The sequence below is a fragment of the Hyaena hyaena genome, unplaced genomic scaffold (assembly GCF_003009895.1).
Source record: "Hyaena hyaena isolate Hyena2069 unplaced genomic scaffold, ASM300989v1 scaffold_144, whole genome shotgun sequence".
NCBI lineage: Eukaryota > Metazoa > Chordata > Mammalia > Carnivora > Hyaenidae > Hyaena > Hyaena hyaena.
The window spans coordinates 2,087,414-2,113,415 of record NW_024080776.1 but is presented as its reverse complement, the minus strand read 5'-3'; the positions used below and the strand labels follow the sequence as shown (position 1 = coordinate 2,113,415).

Genomic DNA, 26,002 nt, shown 5'->3' with positions numbered 1-26,002 from the left:
ATGGAGGAGGGCACTTGTGGGGATGAGCACTGAGTGTTATGTGGAAACTAATTTGACAATAAACTATTTGTAAAAAAAAAAAAAAAAAAAAAAGAAATACACACCCTTAACTTGTCAGTCTCTTTAGAGCTAATATAATACCTCTTCACGTCTGACACTTCCTACTTCTTACTTTACTATTTCCTCACTTTATACACAACATTCCTACTTCCCACTTCTTATTTTTCGCAAATGTAATAACTTTACAACAGTTAAGGGTCCATTTACCTCCCCTCTCCCCATTTCTTGTGCAACTTTTGTCATATCTTACCTCTATATATATTCTAAACCTTTTTCTACAGGGTTATTATTTTTGCTTTAAGAAATTAGTTGTCTTTTAAGCAAATGAGAAAAAAAGGAGCAAGAGTCTTTTATACTTGTCCATTATTTACCATTTCCAGCAACCCCTACTTTTCCCAATAGATCCAAATGCCCATCTGGTCTCACGTCCTGTTGGCCTGAACGATATTCTTGAGTGTTTTTCTGTAATGCAGCTCTGCTAGCAACAAACTCTCTTGTTATTTGGAAAAAATGTCTTCATTTCATCCTCATTTTTGAAGGATATTTCTAACAGATAAAGGATTCTGGGACGACAGGTGTTTGGTATTTCTCTTTCAGCACTTTGAAGACCTTTCACCGTGTGAACTCTACTAGTTCTAGTGACAGGTCCGTGGGATTTCCCACCCCCATAGAGAAGCTTTCTTTTTCTCTGTTTTCAAGATTTTCACTTTAGATTTCAGATATTTAACTATCATATGCCTAGACTCTCCCAATATTTATCCTTCTTAGAGTTTGCTGAACTTCTGAGATCTGTAAGTCATTGTTTTTCACCAAATTTAGGAAATTTTCAGCCATTATTTCTTTACATTTTTTTCTGTCCAAAACTCATATATATTAGGCAATGTTATACTATCCCACGGGTCTCTGACGGTCTGTTCATTTTTCTTCAGTATTTTTTTCTTTCTGTGTTTCAGACTGGATAATTTCTATTGCACTCCCTTAAACTTCACTGACTTCTGTTATATTCAACCTACTGTGAAGTAAAATCTTCATTTTCTGTTCCTATACGTTTCAGTGCTAGAATCTGTTTCTGTGTTTTTTTTTAATATAGTTTTGATTTCTCTACTGAGACTACTTAGCGTTCACTGTATTTTTCTTCAATTCCTTAAATTATTTGTAAAAGGGGCACTTGGGTGGCTCAGTTGGTTAGGCATCAAAATTCAGCTCAGGTCATGATCTAGCAGTTTGTGGGCTTGAGCCCCACAATGGGCTCTATGTTACTGGTGCAGAGCCTGCTTGGGATATTTCTCTGTCTCCCTCACTCTCTCTGCCCCTCCCCCCACTTGTCTCTTGCTCTCTGTCTCTCTCAAATAACCTTAAAAAAAAAAAAAAGAACAGTGTTTATTTAAAAAAATAAAATAATTTTTTTTAATGTTTATTTATTTTTGAAAGAGACAGAGTACAAACAGGGTAGGGACAGAGAGAGAGGGAGACACCGAATCCAAAGTAGTCTCCAGGCTCTGAGCTGTCAGCACAGGGCCCAACCCAGGGCTTGAACTCAGGCCGCAAGATCACGACCCAAGCTGAAGTCGGCTGCTCAACCGACTGAGCTACCCAGGTGCCCCAAATAAATTATTTTTAATAGCTACTTTGCTAAGTCTGATATGTGAGCTTTCTTATCTATAGACTTTTGTTTTTCTTGAATATGGATCACCACTTCCTTCCTGTCTGTTTGTATGTCTACTAACTTTTTATTGAATACTGACCACTATGGATAGTGCACGCAGAAACTATGAATACTGCTATCTTCCTCTAAAGAGTATCTATTTCTATTTTATCAGGCAGTTCAATAACTGCCTGACCCACTTGAATTTGTGTAGGCATGATTCTATACTATGTTTAGTGTGGATCTGAGGAAAGCCCATGGTATTTTTTACTTCTCTAACTTGACAGGACCCAACCTTCAAAATCTGCATTGCTGGGGCTTGGTTTTAGGTCTTGTTAGGGTGAGTCTTGAGTAGATCTTACTCTAGAATGAGATCTTCATTCTTAAGGCAGGGCCTTTTTGGCATCCGGATGCCAGGGGTAGTAAAGTGCTAGTGAGATTTCTCCACTCTGGCAGGGCTACAACTTCAAAGCCCCTGACTCTTCAGCTACCCACAGACTACTTGACCTCTACTCCTGTCCTGTACAGCTGCTATCTACATGGTGGTTATGCCGTGTGCATGTACAGCCCAGTCCTCAGCTACAGACTCCTAGAAATTCCTCCCCCAGCCCACTTCTGTCTCTCAATAATTCCCTACTCAGTGATGACCCATCTCACAGACTCCCAACCACTTCAACTGCCCTACACCCTGATCTCTGCCTCCTCAGCCAAGTGGAGGCACTACAGTCTGTTGAGCTTTCTGGGCAGGGCTAGGAAATTGCCCCCTCAAGGAGAACTGCGGAATTCACCCCATGAGTTTCCTTTTCTTAGGCAATGAAATTTTATACTGCCTCCTGTCCACTGCCTGGCAAGAGTTGCTTCATTTATTCTGTCCAGTTCTATAACTACTTATAGAGAGAGGCTTAGCTTGGTACCAGTTATGCCATTATAAGAAGAAACAGAGTGACACCCTAAGCTACAAGCTAGAAATACCAGCTTCCATTTCATTTTCAAGATGGAAAACTAAGAGTTAATATAATTTCCTATGTCTATTAAGCTAAACTTAATCTACCCTTCTCCCAATATCAGATCCAAACTCCAACTTACTCGCCAGATGGTATTCTCCATAGTAATCAGATCAATAATGCATATTTTATAATCTCTCCAGTTATGATCTTTTGTAAAATATAGGTAAGAACACCAAGGAAGCTGCAATATTGATAAACGTGGTAATATGAATTTTTAAAGGTCCCATAAGAAATTAATCCTACTGCTCCAAAATATCCACTTTAATTTATGAAATGCAAATAGATAAAAATTAAAATAATAAAATATGTAAAGTTTCCATGAAATGGAGCATGGGAATCAAGTCTACTGATAAGACGCAACTACCCAACTTTCCTACAAGACCTGACCTGAATAAAGCATCAGAGCCAAGAGAAATGTCAGTATTTTGTCTCCATTTTGGAGATGAAGAAACTAAAGTACACCCAACTCTCCCCAAGACTGGGCTCATTTGTTCATTAAGTTAAACATACGTACATATATATTTTTATCATCTTATATATGTGTGTGTGTATATACATGCACACACATATATAAAGTATAACTCTACAGTGCTTTTTTTTTTTTTTTTACCAAGAGTATATTTTTAGAGCAGTAGGTTCAAAGCAAATTGAGGGGAAAGTACAGATACTTCCCATATGCCTCCTGACCCCACACATGTACATCCTCCCTCATTGTCAATAGCCCCTATCAGAGTGGTACACTCTTAAAACTGATAAACCTACACTGACACATGATAATTACTTAAAGTCCATAGTTTACCTAAGGGTTTATGCCTCGTGTTGTATATTCTGTGTATTTGGACAAAAGTACAAAAACATATTCATCATTATGATATCATATAGATTTACCAACCTAAAAATCCTCTATGCCCTGACTATACGTACCTCTCCCCACTTCCAACCTTGGCAACCACTAGTCTTTTCATTATTGCCATAGTTTTGCCTTTTCCAGAATGTCATATAGTTGGAATCATACAGTATGTAGCATTTTCAGATTGGCTTCTTTCACTTAGAAATATGCATTTAAGGCTCCTCCATGTCTTTCCATGACTTGATAGTTCACTTATGTTTAGCAATTATCAATATTCCATTGTCTGGATCTACCATGGTTTATCCATTCAACTATTAAAGGACATCTTGGCTGCTTCCAACTTCTGGCAATTATGATGAACACAGCTCCTATAAACATCTGTATGCAGAATTTTTGTGGACAGAAAAACAACGAACTCATTTAAGTAAATACCAAGGAATGTGGCTGCTGGATCACAAAGTAAGAATATGTTTAGTATTATAAGAAACTGCCAAACTATCTTTCAAAGTGTCTGTCCCGGGGCGCCTGGGTGGCTCAGTCGGTTAAGCATCTGACTGACTCAGGTTATGATCTCATGGCTTGTGAGTTCGAGCCCTGCATCAGGATCTGTGCTGACTGACATCTTGGATCCTGCTTCCAATTCTCTGTCTCTCTCTCTCTCTCTCTCCCCCTCCCACACTCGTGCTCTGCCCCCAAGAATAAACATTAAAAGATTTTTTTAATTAAAAAAATTTTTCAAAAACAACAACAAAGTGTCTGTACCATTTTGTGTTCCCAGCAACAGTGAATGAGGCTTCCTATTGCTGCACATCCTCAACGGCATTTGATGTTCTTGGACTTGGACCATTCTAATAGGGACCTAGTGGTGTCTCAATGTTGTTTTAATTTGTATCTCCCTGAGGACATATGATGTGAAGCATCTTTTCATATACTTCTTTCCCATCTCTACACCTTTTCTGGGGAAGTCTTTGCTCTCAAGGCTGGAGCTTGGTGTTTCCTTTCTCCCACATGGAAGGCTAGAGATGACTGGAGCTGGGTATTTCCCTTTCCCCAGGTCAGTTAGGCTCTGATAATACTCCAACAAATTGGGCTCTGAATAACTAGTTTCCCTTGAGGGCAGGCCTTGTTAAGAAAACAAAAGTGCCCTGGCATATTAATGGTTCCTTTCTTCTCATGTGCCAGATGCCTGAGAAGATTTTACCCCAATATTTCTTGTGAGAATCTGGCCGATCCCCTGGAAATAAATCTCATGATACCGTGGGGTCCCCTATGACTGGGTCCTCCTCGAGTTTTTGATGCTCGGACTTGTCCAGAGCCTCTAGCAGTTCATCAATTATAGCTCATTGGCACTGCTTCCTGTGACAGTTTCTGCATGCCACTCCCGGTATTCACCTGTCTCTCCCGTCTCAGAGGCAGTGGTCTACCCTGTGTCCTCCCCTCTCTTATGGATCCAAAAAGAATTAGTGATTTTTCTGTCTGTTCAGCTTTTTAGGTGTCATGAGGACAGACTGGTAACCTCCAATCTCCTTAACATGAGAAACCGAACACCGAAAGCTACAGAACTTTTAAAAACAGGTTGATCAATCTTATACTTAAAGTCTTTCAGGTTAAGCATCTGACCCAAGTCCTGGCAATGTGACCAAACCTTGGCCACACACAGCTGAAGCTGCTCAAAACAAAGCAGTTTGCATCCTGTCCCAATATGTCTCAGGACTGATAAAATCATAAGATTTTTGGTCTAGAAGGGATTCTATGCTCTAACAAGGCATTTCATACACACGTCTCTTTTAGAACACAATATAGAAGGGACACCTGTGTGGCCCAGTCAGTTAAGTGTCTGACTTCAGCTCAGAACATGATCTCACGGTTTGTGGGTTTGAGCCCTGCATCAGGCTCACTGCTGTCAGCGTGCAGCCTGCTTCAGATCCTCTGCTTACGCTCTCTCTCTCAAAAATAAATAAAATAAAAATATTTTTTAAAAAAAGAACACAACAGGGGCAGCTGGATGGCTCAATTAAGTGTCTGACTTCAGCCCAGATTGTGATCTCGTGGTTCATGGGTTTGAGTCCCGTGTCGGGCTCTGTGCTGACAGCTTCAGATTCTGTGTCTCCCTCTCTCTCTGCCCCTCCCCTGCTCACGCTCTGTTTCTCTCTGTCTCAAAAATAAATAAACTATAAAAAATTAAAACTTAAAACATTAAAATTGAAAAAAAAAAGAACACAACATATAAGAGCTGTTTTATTTCCTCCTCGTGACAATAGGGCTGAGACCATAAAGTTCTATGTTCATCTTACATCCAGTTTACACAGAATAGTACATGGGCCATAATAGAGATATACTGCTTATTGAATGCATAACTTAATAATAAAAATCTCTAGACCCCCTCCCCTACCACGACCACGAAGGAATTCCAATAGATAAGCTTGGTAAACCATAAAAAGTATAAAAATTAAGGAAAAATAATGCTAAAGGCATTTATTGTTCAAACTTGGAAATGTCCCCCGGTAAAAGGCATACAAACTTACTGAGCCTCTTTGAAGCCTCAGTTCCTGCATCTGTAAGAGAGGATAACAATAATCAATCTAAACTATGAGGACCAGAGGTACCTCGGTGGCTCAGTCAGTTGAGTGTCTGACTCTCGATTTCGGCTCAGATCATGTTCTCAGAGTCGTGGGAATGAGCCCCCACATCAGGCACTGCACTGAGTATGGAGCCTGCTTAAGATTCTCTCTCTCTCTCTCTCTCTCTCTTTCTGTGTGTGTGTGTTGTGCACGTGTGTGTCTCTCTCTCTCCCTCAGTCCCTCTCCTGTGTGTCTCTCTCTCTCCCTCAGTCCCTCTCCCCTGCTCATGTTCTCTCCCTCTCTATAAAACAAAGAAATCAGAACGCCTTGGTGGCTAAGTTGCTTAAGTGTCCAACTCTGGCTCAGGTTATAATTTCTCGGTTCATGAGTTCATGCCCCGTATCAGGCATTCTGTTGTCAGCACAGAGCCCGTTTTGGATCTTTTGTCCCGCTTTCTCTCTGCCCCTCCCCTGCTCGTTCTCTCGCAAAAATAATTAAACATTAAAAAAATAACAATAAATTTTAAGTAACAAAAAATGGTTTTTTTGTTTGTTTATTTATTTATTTATTTTGAAAGAGAGAGCATGTGAGCAGGGAAGGGGCAGAGAGACAGGGAGAGAGAGAATCCCAAGTAGGCTCCAGAGTCCAGCATGGGGCTCTATCTCACACGCCATGAGATCATGACCTGAGCTGAACTCAAGAGTCAGACACTTAGCCGACTCAGCCATTCAGGAGGACCCCACAAAAAAATCTTAATAAACTATGAGGTTCATATACACTATGAATACAAAGTTCCTATCACAGCACAGACATAGAGTAGATACTCGGTAAATTATTATTTCATTTTATTACTAGCAGCAGCAGCAAATTTCACTACACAGTGGCCATCTGCTATAGGGAGCTCAATAGACTGGCTTTGTTTATTGAGTAAAGGATACTTCTCCGCCTTAGTAAGCCATCAGTTCATCATATTACCCTGCTCTCTGACATTACAGTACAGAAAACAATATGCTACAGTAAGCTGGCCTAAAACAACCTATTCAAAGTCAAGTATCTAAAAGGCTTGAGCAGGGGTGCCTGGGTGGCTCAGTCAGTTAAGTGTCCGACTTCGGTTCAGGTCCTGATCTCATGGTTCATGGGCTCAAGCCCCACATCGGGCTCTGCGCTGACAGCCAGCTCAGAGCCTGGAGCCTGTTTCAGATTCCGTATCTCCCTCTCTCTTTGACCCTCCCCTGCTCACGCTGTCTGTCTGTCTGTCTCTCTCTCTCTCTCAGAAATAAATAAAACATTAAAAAAATTTTTTTTAATAAAAAAATAAAAGGCTTGAGCATCACAAGAACAAAAAGATGTCAATAGTGGTTAATCAGCTGATAATTCGCTCCAAGCAAAGCAGACAGCTATTAATAATCTACTGAAGTCTTCAGCGCTCACTTGTGAACACACAGCACCATGCCACCTTCACGCTAGTAAACTGCTCTGTATTTTGGAGAACTTCCTTTCTTTCCTTTCCCCTTACTCTCCTTCCTTCTTTCTTCTCCACCTCTGTCCTGACACTCTCTACTACTGGTTCTCTGAGCCCCTCTTGTCTCTTTTACCAATTAGAATACAGAATTCAATCCTAGCTTTAGTACTTATTATACTTTTAAATAAAATAAGGAACATAGGTTTTAAAGACAAACCAGGATTCAGTTCCGGTTCTAATAATTAGCTGTGTAACTCAGGTACGTTTAATTAAATACTTGGGTTTGCTCAGCAGGAAATTAGGGACAACAGCATCTCCATATGGTTACAGTGAGAAGTGATTTTAATTTAATTTAATTTAATTTAATTAATAAGTTGTGTACCCTAACACTTCACATACGATAGATAGGTCTTCCATAAAGTTAATGTCCTTCTCAACTTCTCTAGGAAAATATTACCTAATTCTTAGTTATGTTGTCTATAGGTCAACAATTCTCAACAGAAAAGGAGACCTCCATTTCTTGAACGTATTTCTATCTATTCTATGGATACAGATGAATCTATCCATGATGGATATAGAGAATGCCTTTGACTACAAAATTTTGCACTGCACTGATGCGAACACTTGACTCTGGGTACTCTCCTTGTTTTAAAAACTAAGTTGGAACAGAGAAATTTAAATAAACTCTGGAAACACAAAGTAGTGAAAATTATAAGCTAAGCATTTAAGAGGCACTGAAACGTTCCATGTAAAACAATAAGTTAAAGATGTACCACTACATTTCAAATATTGGCTTGAGGGGCGCCTGGATGGCTCAGTCGGTTGGGTGTCAACTTCGGCTTAGGTCATGACCTCATGGTTCATGAGTTCGGGCTCTGTGCTGACAGCTCAGAGCCTGGAGCCTGCTTCAGATTCTGTGTATGTGTCTCACTCTCTGCCCCTCCTCCACTCACACTCTGTCTCTGTCTGTCTCAAAACTAAATAAACATTAAAAAAAAAAAATTAAAAGTTGGCTTGAAACTGCTTCAGGAGTCTGGGCCATGTAAGAAATAAGTGAACTAGGACTTAACGGAGGACCATGGGGGAGAAGAAGGGGGGAAATAGGAGGGGAGAGGGAGGGAGGCAAACCATGAGAGAGTCTTGAATATTGAGAACTGAGAACTGATGGGTATGGGGGGGGGGGAAGGGGGATGATGGGCATGGAGGAGGACACTTGTGGGGATGAGCACTGGGTGTTATATGGAAACCAACTTGACAATAAACTATTTAAAAAGGAAAATAAATAAATAAATTTAATCAAGAAAAAAAAAAGAAAGAAGTGAACTATTTCATTGTAATGGCTCCCCCTATACAATAGTAGGCCAACGCCACTTGCCTCTTCCCACTCTTCATAACCTCACACCCAGAGACTGACTTCTCTCAAGTGAATTCTACACTGGTATCCAGTAGATGTTTTGTAAAAACAAAACTATTTTAGCGAAGTCACATTCAAGGAATCAAGACCGGACTACCCAGTGTTTCCTGCATCGAGCTCAGACAGTCATCAGACAAAAGAACCAAAAGGAAAACTACTTATGGTCGCTGTGTGATACTTTGAGCAACATCCAAGAAGAGAATGTGCACCAGTCAGTGATGCCCCATGTGAGCCCTTCGACTGCAAGCCTCAAAAAAAAAAGAAACCACAGCACAGGCCACACTGCATGAATGGAAACCAGGTCAGAGGGGTACAGAAAGCTATGTAGGAAACACTGTACAACACGTGAGGCCAGGGGTGCAATCAAAAGAAAGGAATTAGGAGGTATTGGGGAGCTCAGGGGGGAGGGGGAGGGAAGCCATTATTCTATTCGGGTACAAGTTCAGTGCCAGCAAGAGCAAAATAATTAGGTAGACAAAATTTCTTCAGGGAACATAAAACAAAGACGATAGTAAACTGAAAACTGAAAATTCAAAGAAAAGGTAGAGGTGAATATTTTCAGGGCAGAAGAAAACCAGCTGCAGCACAGAACCCTGAGGCAATGAATACAAATGGGAGAGGCAACACGCTATAATAATTAAAAAGCACAGCCGTCAGAAACTAGAAGTACTGAAAGAGTCTGGGTTTTGACTGCAGAACAGCATGTTTTCACTGGGATCACGAGAGGATATGCCATGGCATGCAGTTTTGAAAAAAACATCAAAGTTCTCAAGCTGCAGCCACAAACATGGGAGGCAATTTCTGAGCCTGAGTCCCTGGCGCGCGCGGGTTCCTCTCACTGCCCTCCTCTGAAGGGTGTGAGGGCGCTGCCGCCCAGCAAACACCCCGCTTTCCCTGGGGGGCAGGCCAGGGGGCCCATACTTACTGGGGTCCTCCCACTGGAGTAAATGCAGCTTCCACGCAGAGTAATACAAAAATCCCAGTACCAGAAAAAGGCAGAGGGCTAGCAGCAGGTTGCGTACAAATACCAAGAGTCCCATCTTCACATGATTTACAACTTCCTACATGACCTAAAGGGAAAAAAGAAAAAAACATCAAAAAAACCAATCCAGGTCTGAAAGGATAAAGCAATCATCTTGCTGATATACTCTGCCTTACAATAAGTATTTACAGGAGAATTTCCTAGCGAAGAACCACCTAGAATTACCACGGAGTTCCTGACGTGGCGATCGTCCCACCTGCCCGTCCTGGCCTCGAGAAACAGCTCCACCAGTCAGTCACTCAGCGTCCAAAGCCAGAACTCCACAATCGTCCCTGCGCTCCTCCTCTCCCTCGTCCCAGCATCCCGTCGATGACCAAATTCTGGCAATTCCAAGATCCCACATAAATCTCCAGTCACACCCCCTTCTGACCATCACTGTCCCAGTCCACGCCACTGCTGCATTCCCACGGACAAGTTCCCCGCCTCTGCACTGCGCTCTCCCGGATCCATTCACACAGAAGGACTGGTCCGCTACTCCGCGTCACTCTCCTGCTTCAACCCCGCTGTGTAACAAAGCATCGCAAACGCGGCAGCTTCACATAACACAAATGTGTTGTCTCGGAGTTCCGTATGCCCAACATCCAGGTACAGTGTGGCTCAACAGGGTCCTCTGCACATGGGGTCACAGGGCCAAAACCAAGGAGTCAGTCGGCAGGGCTGTGTTCCTTTCTGCAGACTCTGTAGATAAAGCTGCTTCTGAGCCCATTCCAGCTATGGGCTGAATGCAGCTCCCTGCAGCTGCGGGGCTGAGGTCCCCAGCTCCGTGCTGGTTACCAGACAGTCTGCTCCACGTGGCCCCCTTCAGCCACAATGCGTTAGGTCCCTCTCACCCTGAATCTCTCCAGCTCCCCCTGGAGCTGTACTTTGCTTCTCAGGCTCATAGGATTAGGTCAGGTCCACCTGAAGAATCCAGGATAATCTCTCTGTTTTAAGGTCTGTAGCCTTAATTGCACCTGCAAAGTCCCTTCTGCCACATGAGGGAACATACTTATGGATACCAGGGATTTAGAGGTGGACATCAGAGGTGGGCATCTTTGGGGGCCATTCTGCCTAACACATCTTTCATTAAAGTCTCAATTCCTCTAGAATAAAGTAATTCCCCCCTGGAGTTTAGCAGCTTCTGAATGTGCCCCTACTTACTCTCCAACTCATCTCTTGCACTTCCTTCCCAACCTTGTCTGTGTCCTGTGCCTTTCTTCTTCCAACTCACTGAATACAGCCTTGTTCTTTCTCTCTTTGAGGCCTGCCTGGAACATTCTTGATGATCAGCATTCTCTGATGCTCACCTTAAATGTAACATCAGCCAGGAAGACTTCCTAGGATCGCCCCCCTTACCCCCCACCACCCTACTAAGATATCTTGGCCATGTAATAACATATAAGAATGAAATTATGTATAAATACTATACATAAACTGATTAAAAAGTTCTCAGCTACAGGGACACCTGGGTGGCTCAGCCGGTTGAGCGTCTGACTTCAGCTCAGGTTGTGATCTTGCAGTTCGTGAGTTCGAGCCTCACGTCGGACTCTGTGCTGACAGTTCAGAGGCTGGAGCCTGCTTCGGATTCTGTGTCTCCCTCTCTCACTGCCTTTCCTTAACTTGGACGCTCCCTCTCTCTCAATCTCTCTCTCTCTTTCAAATATAAGCATTAAAAACTATTTTTTAAAAAGATGGGGCGCCTGGGTGGCTTAGTCGGTTAAGCGTCCGACTTTCGCTTAGGTCATGATCTCACAGTTCGTGGGTTCGAGCCCCGCGTCGGGCTCTGTGCTGACTGCCAGCTAAGAGCCTGGAGCCTGTTTCAGTCTCTGACTCCCTCTCTCTCTGACCCTACCCTGCTCACGCTGTCTCTCTCTCTCTCTCTCTCCTAGAAATAAATAAAACATTAAAAAAAAAAAAGTTATCAGCTGCAGATTATACAAATGTCCACCTAGAAAAGCCAAGAGAATCAACTGAAAAAAAACCATTAGAACAAAAAAGTAGGTGATAAAATTATTTCAGAAAACTCAACAACTTTTTTTTTAAGTTTTATTTATTTAAGTAATCTCTATACTCCACATAGGCCTTGAACTCACGACCCTGAGATTAAAAGTCATGTGTTCCGGGGCACCTGGGTGGCTCAGTCAGTTGAGCGTCTGACTTCAGCTCAGGTCATGATTTCACGGTTTGTGAGTTCGAGCCCCGCATCAGGCTCTGTGATGAGAGCTCAGAGCCTGGAGCCTGCTTCAGATTCGGTGTCTCCCTCTCTCTCTGCCCCTCCCCCACTCATGCTCTCTTTTTCTCTCCCTCTCTCTCTCTGTCTCTCTGTCTCACAAAAATAAATAAATGTAAAAAAATTTTTTTAAGTCACATGTTCTTTCAATTGAGTCAGCCAGGCGCCGTACAAAAATCTTAAAAACCATACCAGCAATAACAGATGAGAAGATGTAAGAGGAAGTATTCCATTCATGATGGCAACAAAATCTATAATATATCTAAAAATAAACTTAGGAGGAAATGGGCAAGATTTTCACTGAAGGGCATAAAAGAGCTGAATAAATAAAGACATACACCAGGCTCCTAAGTGAGAAGTTTCAATATTGGAAATATGTCAGTTCTCTATAAATTGATTCTGACTCCAGCCAAAATCCATGTCTGTTTGGTTTTTTTTTTTTAACTTAAATCTAAAGTTAATCCAAAGACTTCATGCCCAAGAAGAGCCAAGAAAATTTTTTTAATGAAAAATAATGAGATGAGGATTTGCCTTACCAGATATCAAAACAACTCAAAGGTGTAATTCTTAAGATAGGTACTGGCACAGGAAAAGACAAACAGATCGATAGAACAGAGTTTATAAATGAGCTTTCTTAATAGAGATAGGCAGAGATACATGTACATACATACATGTATAAATGAATTTACTTTATATGTGAGTTTATTCTATGATAAGGATATAAATCTTATAAAGAAAAAAAACCCACGATAGGATACATAGCTAACTGCTGATAGGATTACCTCCAGGAAACATGATGCAATGATAGGAAGTACTTTATGTATTTATACTTCTTTTTTTAAATTTTTTTTTAATTTTTATTTATTTCTAGGAGAGAGAGAGAGAGAGAGAGAGAGGGACAGCATGAGCAGGGGAGGGTCAGAGAGAGAGGGAGTCACAGACTGAAACAGGCTCCAGGCTCTAAGCTGGCAGTCAGCACAGAGCCCGACGCGGGGCTCAAACCCACGAACCGCGAGATCATGACCTAAGCGAAAGCCGGACGCTTAACCGACTAAGCCACCCAGGCGCCCCTATGTATTTATACTTCTAAGTTAAATTTATTTGTTGTAAGTCACAAGTATGACCTCTATAATTTTTTAATATTAAAAAACACCAAACACCACACTGTAGAAATGTAACCTGGCAGACTCTTTCATGAGTGACGGGGAAGTGGCTACTGAAATTCACAACATTCAGGCACCTTGAACCAGCATTTCTGTTTCTATGACTTTTTCCTAAAGGAACATTCCAACAAATGCCTTACAAGATAGGTAAGTGAATGCTCCTCAGCAACACTCATTATAAGAAAAAAATACTAGAAAAAAATTCAAATGTCCATTAATCGGGAGCCAAACAAATAAATTACAGCGCATCTACACAATGACATCTATATCAGTTGGGGTCTTGGCAGGAAACAGATGGCACATGCAAAGGAATGAACTGAAGGAAATTAATGACAGGATTTTTTTGTTTGTTTTTTACAAATAGTTTATTGTCAAATTAGTTTCCACATAACACCCAGTGCTCATCCCCACAAGTGCCCTCCTCCATGCCCATCCCCCCTCCCCCCTACATCCATCAGTTCTCAGTTTTTGTCAGCATTTAAGAGTCTCTCATGGTTTGCCTCTCTCCCTTTCACCCACCATTTCCCCCCTTCTTCTCCCCCTTGTTCCTCAGTTAAGTTCCTCCTAATCCTCCTATAAGTGCAAACATATATTTGTTCTTCTCTGCCTGACTTATTTCACTCAGCATACATGGATGGACCTTGAGGGTGTTATGCTGAGTGAAATAAGACAGGATTTTTTTATATCTGTGTGAGTAGAGTGCAAGGAGCCAACCGGGGTGGTGAAGCATCCAGGGGCTATCAACAGTAGGAAGCTACTCGTGCCCTCAAGGTGAAAGAGCAGGAGACAGAAGGGTATCACTGGGAAAGAGAGGTCTGCCATCGGGAATAGCACTACCAAGGGCACAGCTGCTCCTGGAGCCCTAGCCAGGGCGGGAGGGGATAAGAAATGCTCTCACTTCTCCCACCACTCGCCCTCTGCTCCCCATGCATGTTTTTTATCAGCTGATTCCGAGCCAGAGGGCAATGAAGCCCAGATGACGCTGTTCTTAGATGGCAGTCACCAGCATGGAGGATACAAGGTGGATAATGGATCAATGGGGGCAAGAGAATGACGTATATAGAATATGATGTACCCGTTACACAGAATGAGGCACATCTATAGGTCCTCGCATGGGCAAAACGTCTAGTATATACTGCTAAGTGAAAAAAAATCTTGTGGTAGAGTTGTAATGTGTACGTATGGCCCACATGCTGGTGGCAACAAACACGGATGACACTGAAACTGAAAATTACGTTACGTGTTCAGTACATACGTAAAAGAATAGGCACCAAATTGAAAAGTGGGTTTGAAGGGGGTGTTTTTCACAATCTGTTTATTTGTATATTTATTTTTAATTTTTATATTTATGCAAATAACAAAGTTTTCCAATTAAAACAGGAATTAGAGACTTGCAATTCCAGCAACACAAAGGCCTGTATCCCAGCCGGGGCTCCCATTAAAAACAACAACAAATTTAACGGGTAAGCATCCTGCCTACAAAGGCAGGTGGCTGTTGGAAAGCCTTTTCTTTCAGGTGGCTCAGTTGGTTAAGTGTCTGACTTCGGCTCAGGCCATGATTTTTTTTTTTTTAATATTTTTATTTATTTCTAGGAGAGGGAGAGAGAGAGAGAGCGTGAACAGGGAAGGGTCAGAGAGAGAGGGAGACACAGACTTTGAAACAGGCTCCAGGCTCTGAGCCGGCAGTCAGCACAGAGCCCGACGCGGGGCTCGAACCCACGAACCGCGAGATCATGACCTAGGCTAAAGTCGGACGCTTAACTGACTAAGCCACCCAGGCGCCCGGCTCAGGCCATGATCTTATGGTTTATGAGTTTGGTCCCTCATTGGGCTCTGTGCTGACAGCTCAGAGCCTGGAGCCTGCTTCTGATTCTGTGTCTCCCTCTGTCTCTGCCCCTCCCCCACTTGCACTCTGTCTCTCTCTCTCTCAAAAGTAAGCATTTAAAAAAATTAAAAAAGAAAAAAAGAAAGAAAGCCTTTTCTTTCAGAAGGCGGCCGTACCTTCCCCTCCTTTCTGTCCTGAATACAGATGTGATGCCTGAACGGCCACAGCCAGACAGTCTACAAACTTGAGGCTCCGGCAGACACATGACCGTCAGTCAACAGATCTACCCGTCCGTTCAGCAAATATGACGGCGAGAAGGCTGAACTAATCATCTATTTCACTTCTACCTCTTCCATTAAGGAAAAGGATCTTCAAAAGAAGATGCAGAACAAACACCCAAAGAGTAAACTGGTTTCCTAAAGTGGATGACACACAAAGAAACAAATAAGCGCTTAAAATAAGCCAAAACCTCCAAAGACAGGGAAAGAAACAACACCTCAAGATTCTGAAAGAGACATAATTTCAAATCTGTAGCTAGGACAAAAGCTTGAAGGTGTGGGGGAAAACGGTCCTCCCACAGCTGCGTGGGGGAGAGGACCGGATGGGCCATGTCTAACGAAATTACACACGCTTTGCGTTTTACCCCAATAATCTCAGGTTTAAGAAACTATCCCAAAGACACACTGACAAAAATTCACAACGACTCACGCACATGGCTATTTACCGGAACACTATTTGTAATATAAGAGAGTAAATCCTTCCGTGGGAACTGAATAAGCTATGGGATATCCACCAAATGGAGGATTATGCAGTCAGGAAAAGGAATGAGCTCTCTCCCTGGCTGCCTTTCTGAATAATTTAATCTAAAAGCCATTAAGCTTCAGGTGCCAATCAGGGTAGGCATGGACACCTGGAGTGAAGAGAGGTGTGGGGCATCCAGCCATCGTGAGGGGGTCTTCAAATGTGGCAACAGGCAATGCTGGGATTAACCAAATAAGTAAGTATCCTGATGCTAGCTAACAGGAGCCAGATTCCTCCACGGTGGGGAAGGGAGTTACAAATAGGAAAAGGGAAAAACTAGAATAAATTTTGGGGGTTGTACTGAAATTGAAAGGATTGGTATAAATGGATGGTTTCGGACATATAAAAATATAAAACTATAAAAATAAATATAGGTGTGGACAGTGTGTGCACCTTTGTGTGATACCTGCATATGTTCCCCAGCTCTGGTCCCTGGAAAGGGCCTGGCGGCAGTCATGCCCCAATTACAAGGAGCACATCTAGCACCGAGATCTTGGTTTTTAAATACCATTCTTCCCTAACAGGAACCAGGGATCCTTGGAAGCACGGCTGACTACAGCGCTGAGGCAAAGAAGGCACGAACAAGATAAGCCTGGACCGTTTGCGGTGCCTCAAAGCGGTGAAAGGCTCAAGGAGTGAGGCTGTATCGAAAGGAAAAAGAAGCCAGCTTTTTCCCAGGTGGGGCTCCTACCGGCCAGCCCTGGAGAAGTTCAGACCAATAATAACAGATTATAACTCATTAAATAAGAACCTAACGAATGAGGAGAGGAGAAAGTGCTCCCTTAGATCAGAATACCAACTAATGAACGTAGAAGGAATAATGTGATTAGAAAGTCACCATTTGGTAACCATTTCAGCAGTAATTCAGCTAAGAAACATCAAAGGATGCTAAAATTAACAGGTAGAATTTTGATAAATGGGGTCTTCTATCCTCTTCCAAGATTCTGCCCACAAGATACTTCTTAATTAGAGGGGAAAAGAGTAACCCTACAAGGGAGAAATCTGATAGACAACACCATAAACGAGCTAAAGGCCATATGGGAATTCTCAGCAATATTTTTGCAATTTTTTTTTGTAATTATTTCAAATTATTACAAAAGAAAAAGGACTAAACCAAGTGCTCAAATAAATGTTCAAATACACATCCAAGTAAGAGATTTTGTAGCCACTTAAGGTGTAATTTATGGGAGGGGAAGATATAATTTATGAAAAATACTGGAGTGACATGGGGAAGTGCTTATGATACAGTAGTGAATGAAAAAAAAAGATACAGGTATCATGTCCCCAGCCATGAAAAAGAAAAGAAAAAGACTAGAATGAAACATAAGCACACCCACACTAGATTAATAGTGAGAATTGTTCAGGCTGCAGGAGCTCACCTGGCTTCCCTCTACAGTCATAAAAAAGCACGCAGGTAAAGAGCAGCCATAAGCTTGCTTCAGCACGTAGAGGGGGTGCAGCAGTCAGACTTATTCTCTCCCATGTATTCATCTTGGAGAAGGAGGTGTCTCTCTTCTGTCCAAAGCCAGCACAACAAGCACTAAGTGCTAAGAATGATGCAAAGCAAAGCACAGGAGACACTAAGACAATCAAACTCATACCCTGCTCTAAAGGGTCACTAAGTTTGCCACTGGCCTCTTAACTGTTAAACCCAATGAACATTACTGTCCCCTCATGCCTTGACCTTCCTGCAGCTTCTGAAACTGGGAGAAACAGTACAGCACAGTGGTAGGGTCCTTTCTCTGCCTTCTTTGCCTATGAATGCCAGCTCACCTTTAAGGTCTCTAAGTCAGAGCAGACTTGAGTCTTACCTCTCTTCAGGAAGCTTTCCTGAATGCCTTATACTATGGCTGTGTCTGAGTAACATCCCATGTTTACCTGGATCATAGCATTTATAAAACATCTTGCCTATTTTTCTGTCTCTGCAAAGAATCAGCATATAATTTGAAAGCAAAATCTCTAACTTAGGTCTGTGAATCACCTGCATTTAATAGCACAGCACCTAGTACACAGCAACACTCAAGAAGTGTTGGCTTAGGGGCCCCCGGGGGGCTCAGTTGGCTGAGTGTCTGATTCTTGATCTCAGCTCAGGTCATGATCCCAGAGTTCTGAGATCAAGCCACGGTGAGCATAGAGCCTGCTTAAGATTCTCATTCTCTCTCTACCTTTGCACCTCTTCTCTCCAGCTCACGCTCTCTAAAATTAAAAAAAAACAAAAAACAAAAAGACAAAAAAAAACCCTGGTTTTTTTAAAATGTTTTATTTATTTCTGAGAGAGAGAGAGAGAGAGAGAGAGAAACAGCGTGAGCAGGGGAGGGTCAGAGGGAGAGAGAGATACAGAATCTGAAGCAGGCTCCAGGCTCTGAACTAGCCATCAGCACAGAGCCTGACACGGGGCTCGAACCACGAACCATGTGTTCATGACCTGAGTCGAAGTCAGATGCTTAACTGACTGAGCCACCCAGGTGCCCCCCCCAAAATTTTTTTGAAGCGTCTGTTTAAAGAATAAACTAATACATTGCTAATTATATGCCCCAACTCCAGACACAATGTAAGCTGTACATCGTCCAAAACATAATACAGCCTGAAGGTATGATTTGTGTGTGAATCATATACGCGTAGCAATTTTCAACGAGGAGAGGAGCTTGGGGTACTGTGTGAGGCTGTCTTAACACTTTCATTCTGCAGACATTCCCCAAGGCAATTTTGTTCCACGTCTATGATTTAATTTGCCATCATTATGCTGACCATCCCAAATTTTATCTTCCAGGTAACTGCCTCTGAGTTCCACGTCCACGTAATGTCCTGCTCAAAGCACCATCTAGATGTTTCACAGATGCCCCACACTTCATCTTTCTCCTCTGTTCACTATCTCATGTAAAAGGCAACACCTTAATAGGTGCTTCGGTCGGAAACCCGGAAATCATCCTTAACATTACCCTCCTTCCCACTCCCAGCTCCACATATAATCAATCACCAAGTACTATGCATTTCACCTGTGAAACCCTTCTTGAATCATCCATCCCTCAACCTTCACTACCACCATCCTATTTCAAGTCGCTATAATCTTTGGCTTGGACTCCTACTACAGCCCCCTGGTAAGCCTCCATTACCCATTCTTGGTCCTTGCCGACTCATTCCCCCCAGAGCGGCCAATGTGAATTCATCTCACTCCCAAGACTTCGCAAATGTCCCACTGTCCTTAGGGTAAAGTCCTAGATTCCTTCACAAGCCACATAAAGCTCTGCAAGATCTGACCTCTGCCCACCGCTTCCCAAGTCACCTGCCATCCCCATCCTCCTGCCAGACTCACCTCTATGTGTCTGCAACACTGACCATCTTTCAGTGTTTTCCACTCCCCATGCCCTCCCCCAAGGTCAGGCTGACGCTGTCCTGACCCTCCTCCTGCCTCATCTCACCAACTCCCACTCAGCCTTAAGGGTTAATTCCACAGAGAAAGCTTTACCCATCTCCACACTCTAGGTTAGGTCCCCCTGTTCTAAATTCCCACAGCAGCTTATCCCTATCCCAGTACCAGGGCACTTATAATCTTATGAGCATTTACAGTAATAATTTAATATTCATATTCTAGCTAATTCAGACAGGGAATGTGTCTATTTGACTCGCCATTGCATCCCTGGTAGGGACTCAAAAATCGATCTGTTCACTGACTAAATATTCAGTCAGAAAGTGCTCAAAAAAAAGGTTCAGTGGCACCTGGGTGGCTCAGTTGGTTGAGCAACCGACTTCAGTTCAGGTCATGATCTCACGTCTCGTGAGTTCAAGCCCTGCATGGGGCTCTGTGCTGACAGCTCAGAGCCTGGAGCCTGCTTCAGATCCTGTGTCTCCCTCTCTCTCTGCCCCTCCCCCGCTCATGCTCGCTCGCTCTCTCTCTCTCTCTCTCTCTCCTTCGCTCAAAAATATATTAAAAGAATTTTTTTAAGATACAAAAGGCATATAATACTAGGTTATTTTAATACAACCACAAAAATAAAATTATATTAAAAATATGAACTCATTGAAACCAACTGTATCAAACTATCATTTCTAAAACATCCTACAATATGGTTATTTTCTGAACAATACCTGGCAAGAATTTTGAGTCTAAAATGTCAGAATTTTGCTAACTTTCAAATATCGGCCCCTACTAGATATTAACTCAAGTATGACAAAAGTATGCAGAACAAAAACCACAAAGTACTTCCTGAGTTTGTCTCCCATGAATATTTTCAAGGCAAGCTAATTAGAAGTTATTATATACTGTACTATTTATTATCCAGCTTCCCAAAAAAGTTACTGAAAAGCTCATCAATTTTTTGAAAACATTTTGCTGAATGCACACCTCCTATTCAGATGTTATGCATGACTAGGCATATTTAAGTAGTTAATATGCAGTATGTTAAATCTTCCTGTGCAGAAAAGCTATGCATTTTCTAAGGACAAGTGTGTAGGGTAGGTTAATATTGTTAATATTCATACAGCACACACTGTGGACTAGCCATAGTTTTGAACAATTTAACTCACTGAATCTTCTCACCAATCCTGTGAGGTTATTGTTCCCATTGTATTGAGGAAAAACTGAGACACAGAGAGGTTAAATTATCTTAAGATCACAGAGCCAGTCAGTACAAAGCCAGAATTCAAATCCTGACCTGGCTATAGTCACATAACTTTTTTCATTTGAAGAGGCACTACAATATATTAAAACAATAATAAAGGGGCAACTGGGTGACTCAGTTGGCTAAGCATCTGACTTTGGCTCAGGCTGTGATCTCATGGCTTGTGAGTTCAGGCTCTCTACTATCATCATGGAGCAGGCCTCAGATTCTCTGTCCCCTCCTCTCTCTGCCCCTCCCCCACTTGCTTTCTATTTCTCTCTCTCAAAATAAATAAACTTAAAAAAAAGAGGAACTAGCCATAACCGCTTAAAAGAAAATAAAAATAATAAAAAGAAATCAGCATAGGAGCTATACAAAAATGCTGCAACAACAACGGAAGAAAGGAACGGGGCGGGGGCGGGGGAGCATGGTGGATAAAGACAACAGGACAGGAAAAATGTTGTCACAGAACAGATGAAGATAGTTAACAGAGATTACCCCAGCCCTACCCTCCCCCAAATGGCGCTATAAAACAAGAGTTAACTAAGAGCAGAGACTAAAGGGAGCGCTCAGGGAAAATAACTGTAAGACAGCATTTTTTTAAATAATTAGCATTCGGGAAGAGTGAACAAAGAAAATTAACACCATCATGAAAATTAAAGCCTCAGTGGAGGAGAACAAAGCGGTCACTGCTGAAAAGACAGTAAAAAGTTGTGAAAGTGACGGTGGAGTGCCTGGCTGGCTCAATCCATACAGCGTGCAGCTCTTGATCCTGGAGTTGTGGGTTAGAGCCCCACGTCGGATATAGAACTTACTTAAAAAAATATATGTTAGGAAGGAAGGAAGGAAGGAAGGAAGGAAGGAAGGAAGGAAGGAAGGAAGGAAGGAAGGAAGGAAGGAAGGAAGGAAGGAAAGAAAGGGAAAGAAGGAAGGCAAGCAAGCAAGCAATGGTGGATAAAAAAAATGAACAAGATAAAATGAAAAAGAATAACAAGTGTAGAAGGATTACTAAAACAAACCCAAACAACAAAACAAAAACATGCAGCAAGAGTAGTCACTAGAGAGCCAGCATAAGCATAATTGGTATCTGAAAAAGAGAACTGGGCCAACAGAAGAGAAAATAAGATGTAAAAATGGATGAGAGAGAGCTGGGCTAAAGGCAAGTTGGCCCAAAGATACAGCGTCTTTGGCTTCTCCAAACCACAGCAGCCGAAGGACAGGATTACCTTGGGACCTCCAAAGGGAATTAAAAAGCTAGGAGTTTGCTGAAGTCCTGGTGACTTCTGCGTGAGTTACAGATTTATCACCTCTCAGGTCCACATTCACCCTTTTTGCTTGCTCTGTGAAAATGGGCCTGGGCCTTTTAAATACTTTTCTTTGCTAGATGGCATGAGGTGGAGCTTTGTTAGTAGAAGGTGCTGAAGAGCCACTGCAGGAGAAAAGAGCTGTGTTTCTGGGTTCCGGTGTGTTCCTACTATAGCGCACCTGGCTTTTCCAGTGCCTAGCTGGCATTGCTGCAGCAGCCAACAGGGGCCCTCAGTGCCCTGCCTCCCGGGTGCTGGTTTCCTGCTAATTCCTCCATGCTGCACCACAGTAACTCATCTGCAACCCAGTGAGCTATGGTCATGTCCACAAAGTCTGTAACTCAGCCTCAGCAGGTGTGGGGTAGACTGGGGGGCTTTTCATGGAGCATGCTCTCTCAGCCCTGGGGTGGGGGCTGCTCCTTATAGCTGCTACATCTACATTCTTTAGAGTCCTCTTTACTTCTTTTGAAATGCTTTATTGAGGGGCACCTGGATGGCTCAGTAGGTTAAGAGTCTGACTTTGGCTCGGGTCATGATCTCGCAATTCATGAGTTTGAGCCCCATGTCAGGCTCTTAAGCTGTCGCCTGCTTCTTCAGATTCTGTGTCCCCCCCTCTCTGTTCCTCCCCCATTTCCACTCTGTCTCTTTCTCAAAAATAAACATAAAAAAATTTTTTAAGAAGAAAAGGAAGTATTGAGATATCATTCATATACCATACAATTCACCCAAAGTACACATTTCAATGGCTTTTAGTGTTTTTACACAGTTGTGCAAACATTACCACAATCAATTTTAGAACATTTCCATTACCCCAAAATGATACCCTGCACCCCTTAGCTGTCACTCCCCTGCCCAACCTCCCGTTCTCTGAGCCCTAATCTACTTTCTGTTCCACAGAATAGGCAAATGTCTATAGACATTTCACATACAGTAAAACCTTGGATTGTGAGTAACTTGTTCCATGAGTGTTCTGCAAGACGAGCAAACATATCTAATGAATTTTAACTTGATAATGAGTGATGTCTTGCAAGAGCGGTAGTATATGACACCTAATGTCACACAATCACAACTGAGTCAATGGTTCTTCTCTCTCGTGCATGCTGCAGGATTCTGGGTGATCGCCTCCCATGCTCTGATGCTCCGTCTCAGGCCATGGTGTTTGGCAGAAATCAGTGACTCTTCAGGACACTGGAAGGTGCTCACAACTGGCACTAGTGTATTTTTTGTCACTTCAAAGCACCTATAGACAGTCCTTTGCTTTTCCACACAAGAGAAGCTTGGGAATGCTTTGCTTCATTCTACGTCAGACTGCCTACAGATATCGACCCTTTCCTCTGCTGCCTCATTGCCAGTTACACTAAATACAGTAGATGACAAGAGTTTACTAATACTGTACTGTAGTCAACATCTGTGCGAGTATATACAATGGTCCCCATGCAGAAAGAAGTTGAAAAGAAAGGCAGTAAGAAGGAGATGATTACAATGGATGTTAAGAAGGAAATCATCAGGAAGTATGAACGAGGTATGGGAGTGGGCGAAACTGCAAGATTTTATAAGACGTCTACGTCTGCATATCGTCTGCAGAGGAGAAAAAGACGGAGGAATCCCTCACTTTAAATGAGGTTAGGGAGATGTGTAAAATGTGGGAAACATTGCAAAACAAAATTCTGCAGAAAAGCACTACCCAAATAAGGCTGTAGCAGGGTGAGCAATCAATCTGTTTAATGACAAAGCAATGTCACATTTCTGTGAAAACCTCAGAAGGAGGCAAAAGCAAGTGTCACTGGATAGGCTCCTTGTTAAAGTTGCACAAAAAGAAAAAGATTCTATTGAGCCAAGAGACAGCAGTGATTCCATTAGTGCTAGTGGAAGTCTTCCTACACAATAACCCTCCTCTCTTGTCTCCTTCACACCAGCCACAAAGGTTTTCAATGGAATGTGCAGGTTAACTTATTTTTCTTTACAATCTGAATTTTATTTATTACTTTGTATTATATTATAGCATTATAATCATTTTTATATGAATATTTTTGGGTTGTAGAACAAATCATCTGAGTTTCCATTATTTGGGTGTTTTTTTTTTTTAAATTTTTAATGTTTATTTATTGGGAAGAGGGGCAGAGAGAGGGAGACACAGAATCAGAAGCAGGCTCCAGGCTCTGAGCTGCCAGCACAAAGCCCGATGCAGGGCTCGAACCCACAAACCGTGAGATCATGACCTGAGCTGAAGTCAGGCGTTTAACCAACTGAGCCACCCAGGTGTCCCTCCATTATTTCTTATGGCAAAATTTGCTTTGATAAACAAATGCTTTGGATTACAACCATGTTTCTGGAACAAATTATACTTGCAAACCAAGGTTTTACTATATATGGAATAATATAATATGTGGTCTTTTGTGACAGGCTCTTTTCACTTAGCATAACATTTTCAAGGTTCATGTATATTGTAGCATGTATCAGTATTTCATTTCTTTTTATTGCCAAATAACATTCCATCATACAAACACATCACATTTTATTCATCCATTTTTCAGCTGACGGATGTTTGAGTTGTTTCCACTTTTTGGCTGAATAATACTGCTAGGAACACTGATGTAACAAGTTTTTATATGGACATAAGTTTTCATTTCTTTTGGGTACATACTTAGGAATGCACTTGGGTATACACCTAGGACTGAAATACACCTAGGACCTATGGTGACTCTATGTTTAACTGTTTGAGGAAATGCCACTGTGGTGTTTTATGTTCCTACCAGCAGGGGAGGAGAGTTCTGATTTCTCCACACCTGTGCCAACAGTAGTTATTATCTGTCTTTTTGATTATAGCCATCCTAGTGGGTATGAACCAAGCAAATGGAACAACAAATATATATATACAAAAATGGATAATTAGAGCTGGGGTGAGGGCAAATGTCTCATCTGGTTTTGCTTTGCATTCCCATTAGTTAATGATGTTGAGCAGGGGTGCCTGGGTGGCTCAGTCAGTTAAGCGTCCTACTTCAGCTCAGGTCATGATCTCGCAGTCCATTAGTTCGAGCCCCACGTTGGAATCTGTGCTGACAGCTCAGAGTCTAGCTCCTGCTTCAGATTCTGTATCTCCCTCTCTCTCTGCCTCTTCCCCTACTCATGCTCTCTCGCGCGTGCTCTCAAAAAGTAAATAAACACTTAAAAAATTGTTCTAATAACTTAAAAAATTTTAAAATAAGGTTGAGCATCCTTCCATGTGCATATTGTGTTACTTCTTACTAGATGATCTCGTGTTATTCCAAATCCCTGTAATAGTTAACAATTCTTAAAGTTTGGGGTGCCTGGGTGGCTCCGTTGGTTAAGCATCCGACTTCAGCTCAAGTCATGATCTCACAGTTCATGAGGTTGAGCCCCATGTTGGGCTCTGTGCTGACAGCTTAGAGCCTGGAGCCTGCTTGGATTCTGTGTCTCCCTCTCTCTCTCTCTGCCCCTCCCTTGCTCACACTCTGTGAGCGTAATCAAAAGTAAATAAACATTTTAAAATAATAATGATAATACTTCTTAAAGCTTGACTACTCAAAGTCCCAGGTGGTTTCTCTCTCCTAATTGGACACAGGCTCCTATACACACATGGTCAGTGACTCTCTAAGTAAAAATTAGATATCTACCAAGATTGTAAAAATAGAAGGGGCGCCTGGGTGGCTTAGTCGGTTAAGCGTCCGACTTTCGCTTAGGTCATGATCTCGCGGTCCGTGGGTTTGATCTCCACATCGGGCTCTGTGCTGACTGCCAGCTCAGAGCCTGGAGCCTGTTTCAGTCTGTGACTCCCTCTCTCTCTGACCCTCCCCTGCTCACACTGTCTCTCTCTCTCTCTCTCCTAGAAATAAAATAAAAATATTTAAAGAAAAAAAAAAGATTGTAAAAATAGAAGACAGAAAATGTTTTGTCCCTGGTCAGATACTCCCTTCAGAAGTAGCTGGGGGGTGGGGGGGCGGTATCCAAGGAAACAAAACTTTCAGTTCTTTGTTTTTACCCAAAAAACAAACAAACAAAAGAAACCTTTCTGAATAGGAGCTGTTAGGGTTTGGTTTTAA

General features: G+C 42.3%; 1 protein-coding gene across 2 annotated transcripts in view; it reads right to left on the bottom strand.

The window, feature by feature from the left end:
- The window catches only part of ST3GAL3 (ST3 beta-galactoside alpha-2,3-sialyltransferase 3), a 197,381-nt gene that overhangs the window by 159,046 nt on the left and 12,333 nt on the right, over window positions 1-26,002 (bottom strand). For both annotated transcript variants that reach the window (XM_039238715.1, XM_039238716.1), the window contains exon 2: window positions 9,925-10,069. In XM_039238715.1, the coding sequence (XP_039094646.1) occupies window positions 9,925-10,039 (115 nt within the window). In that variant the 5' untranslated portion in view covers window positions 10,040-10,069. The remainder of the gene's footprint in view (window positions 1-9,924; window positions 10,070-26,002) is intronic.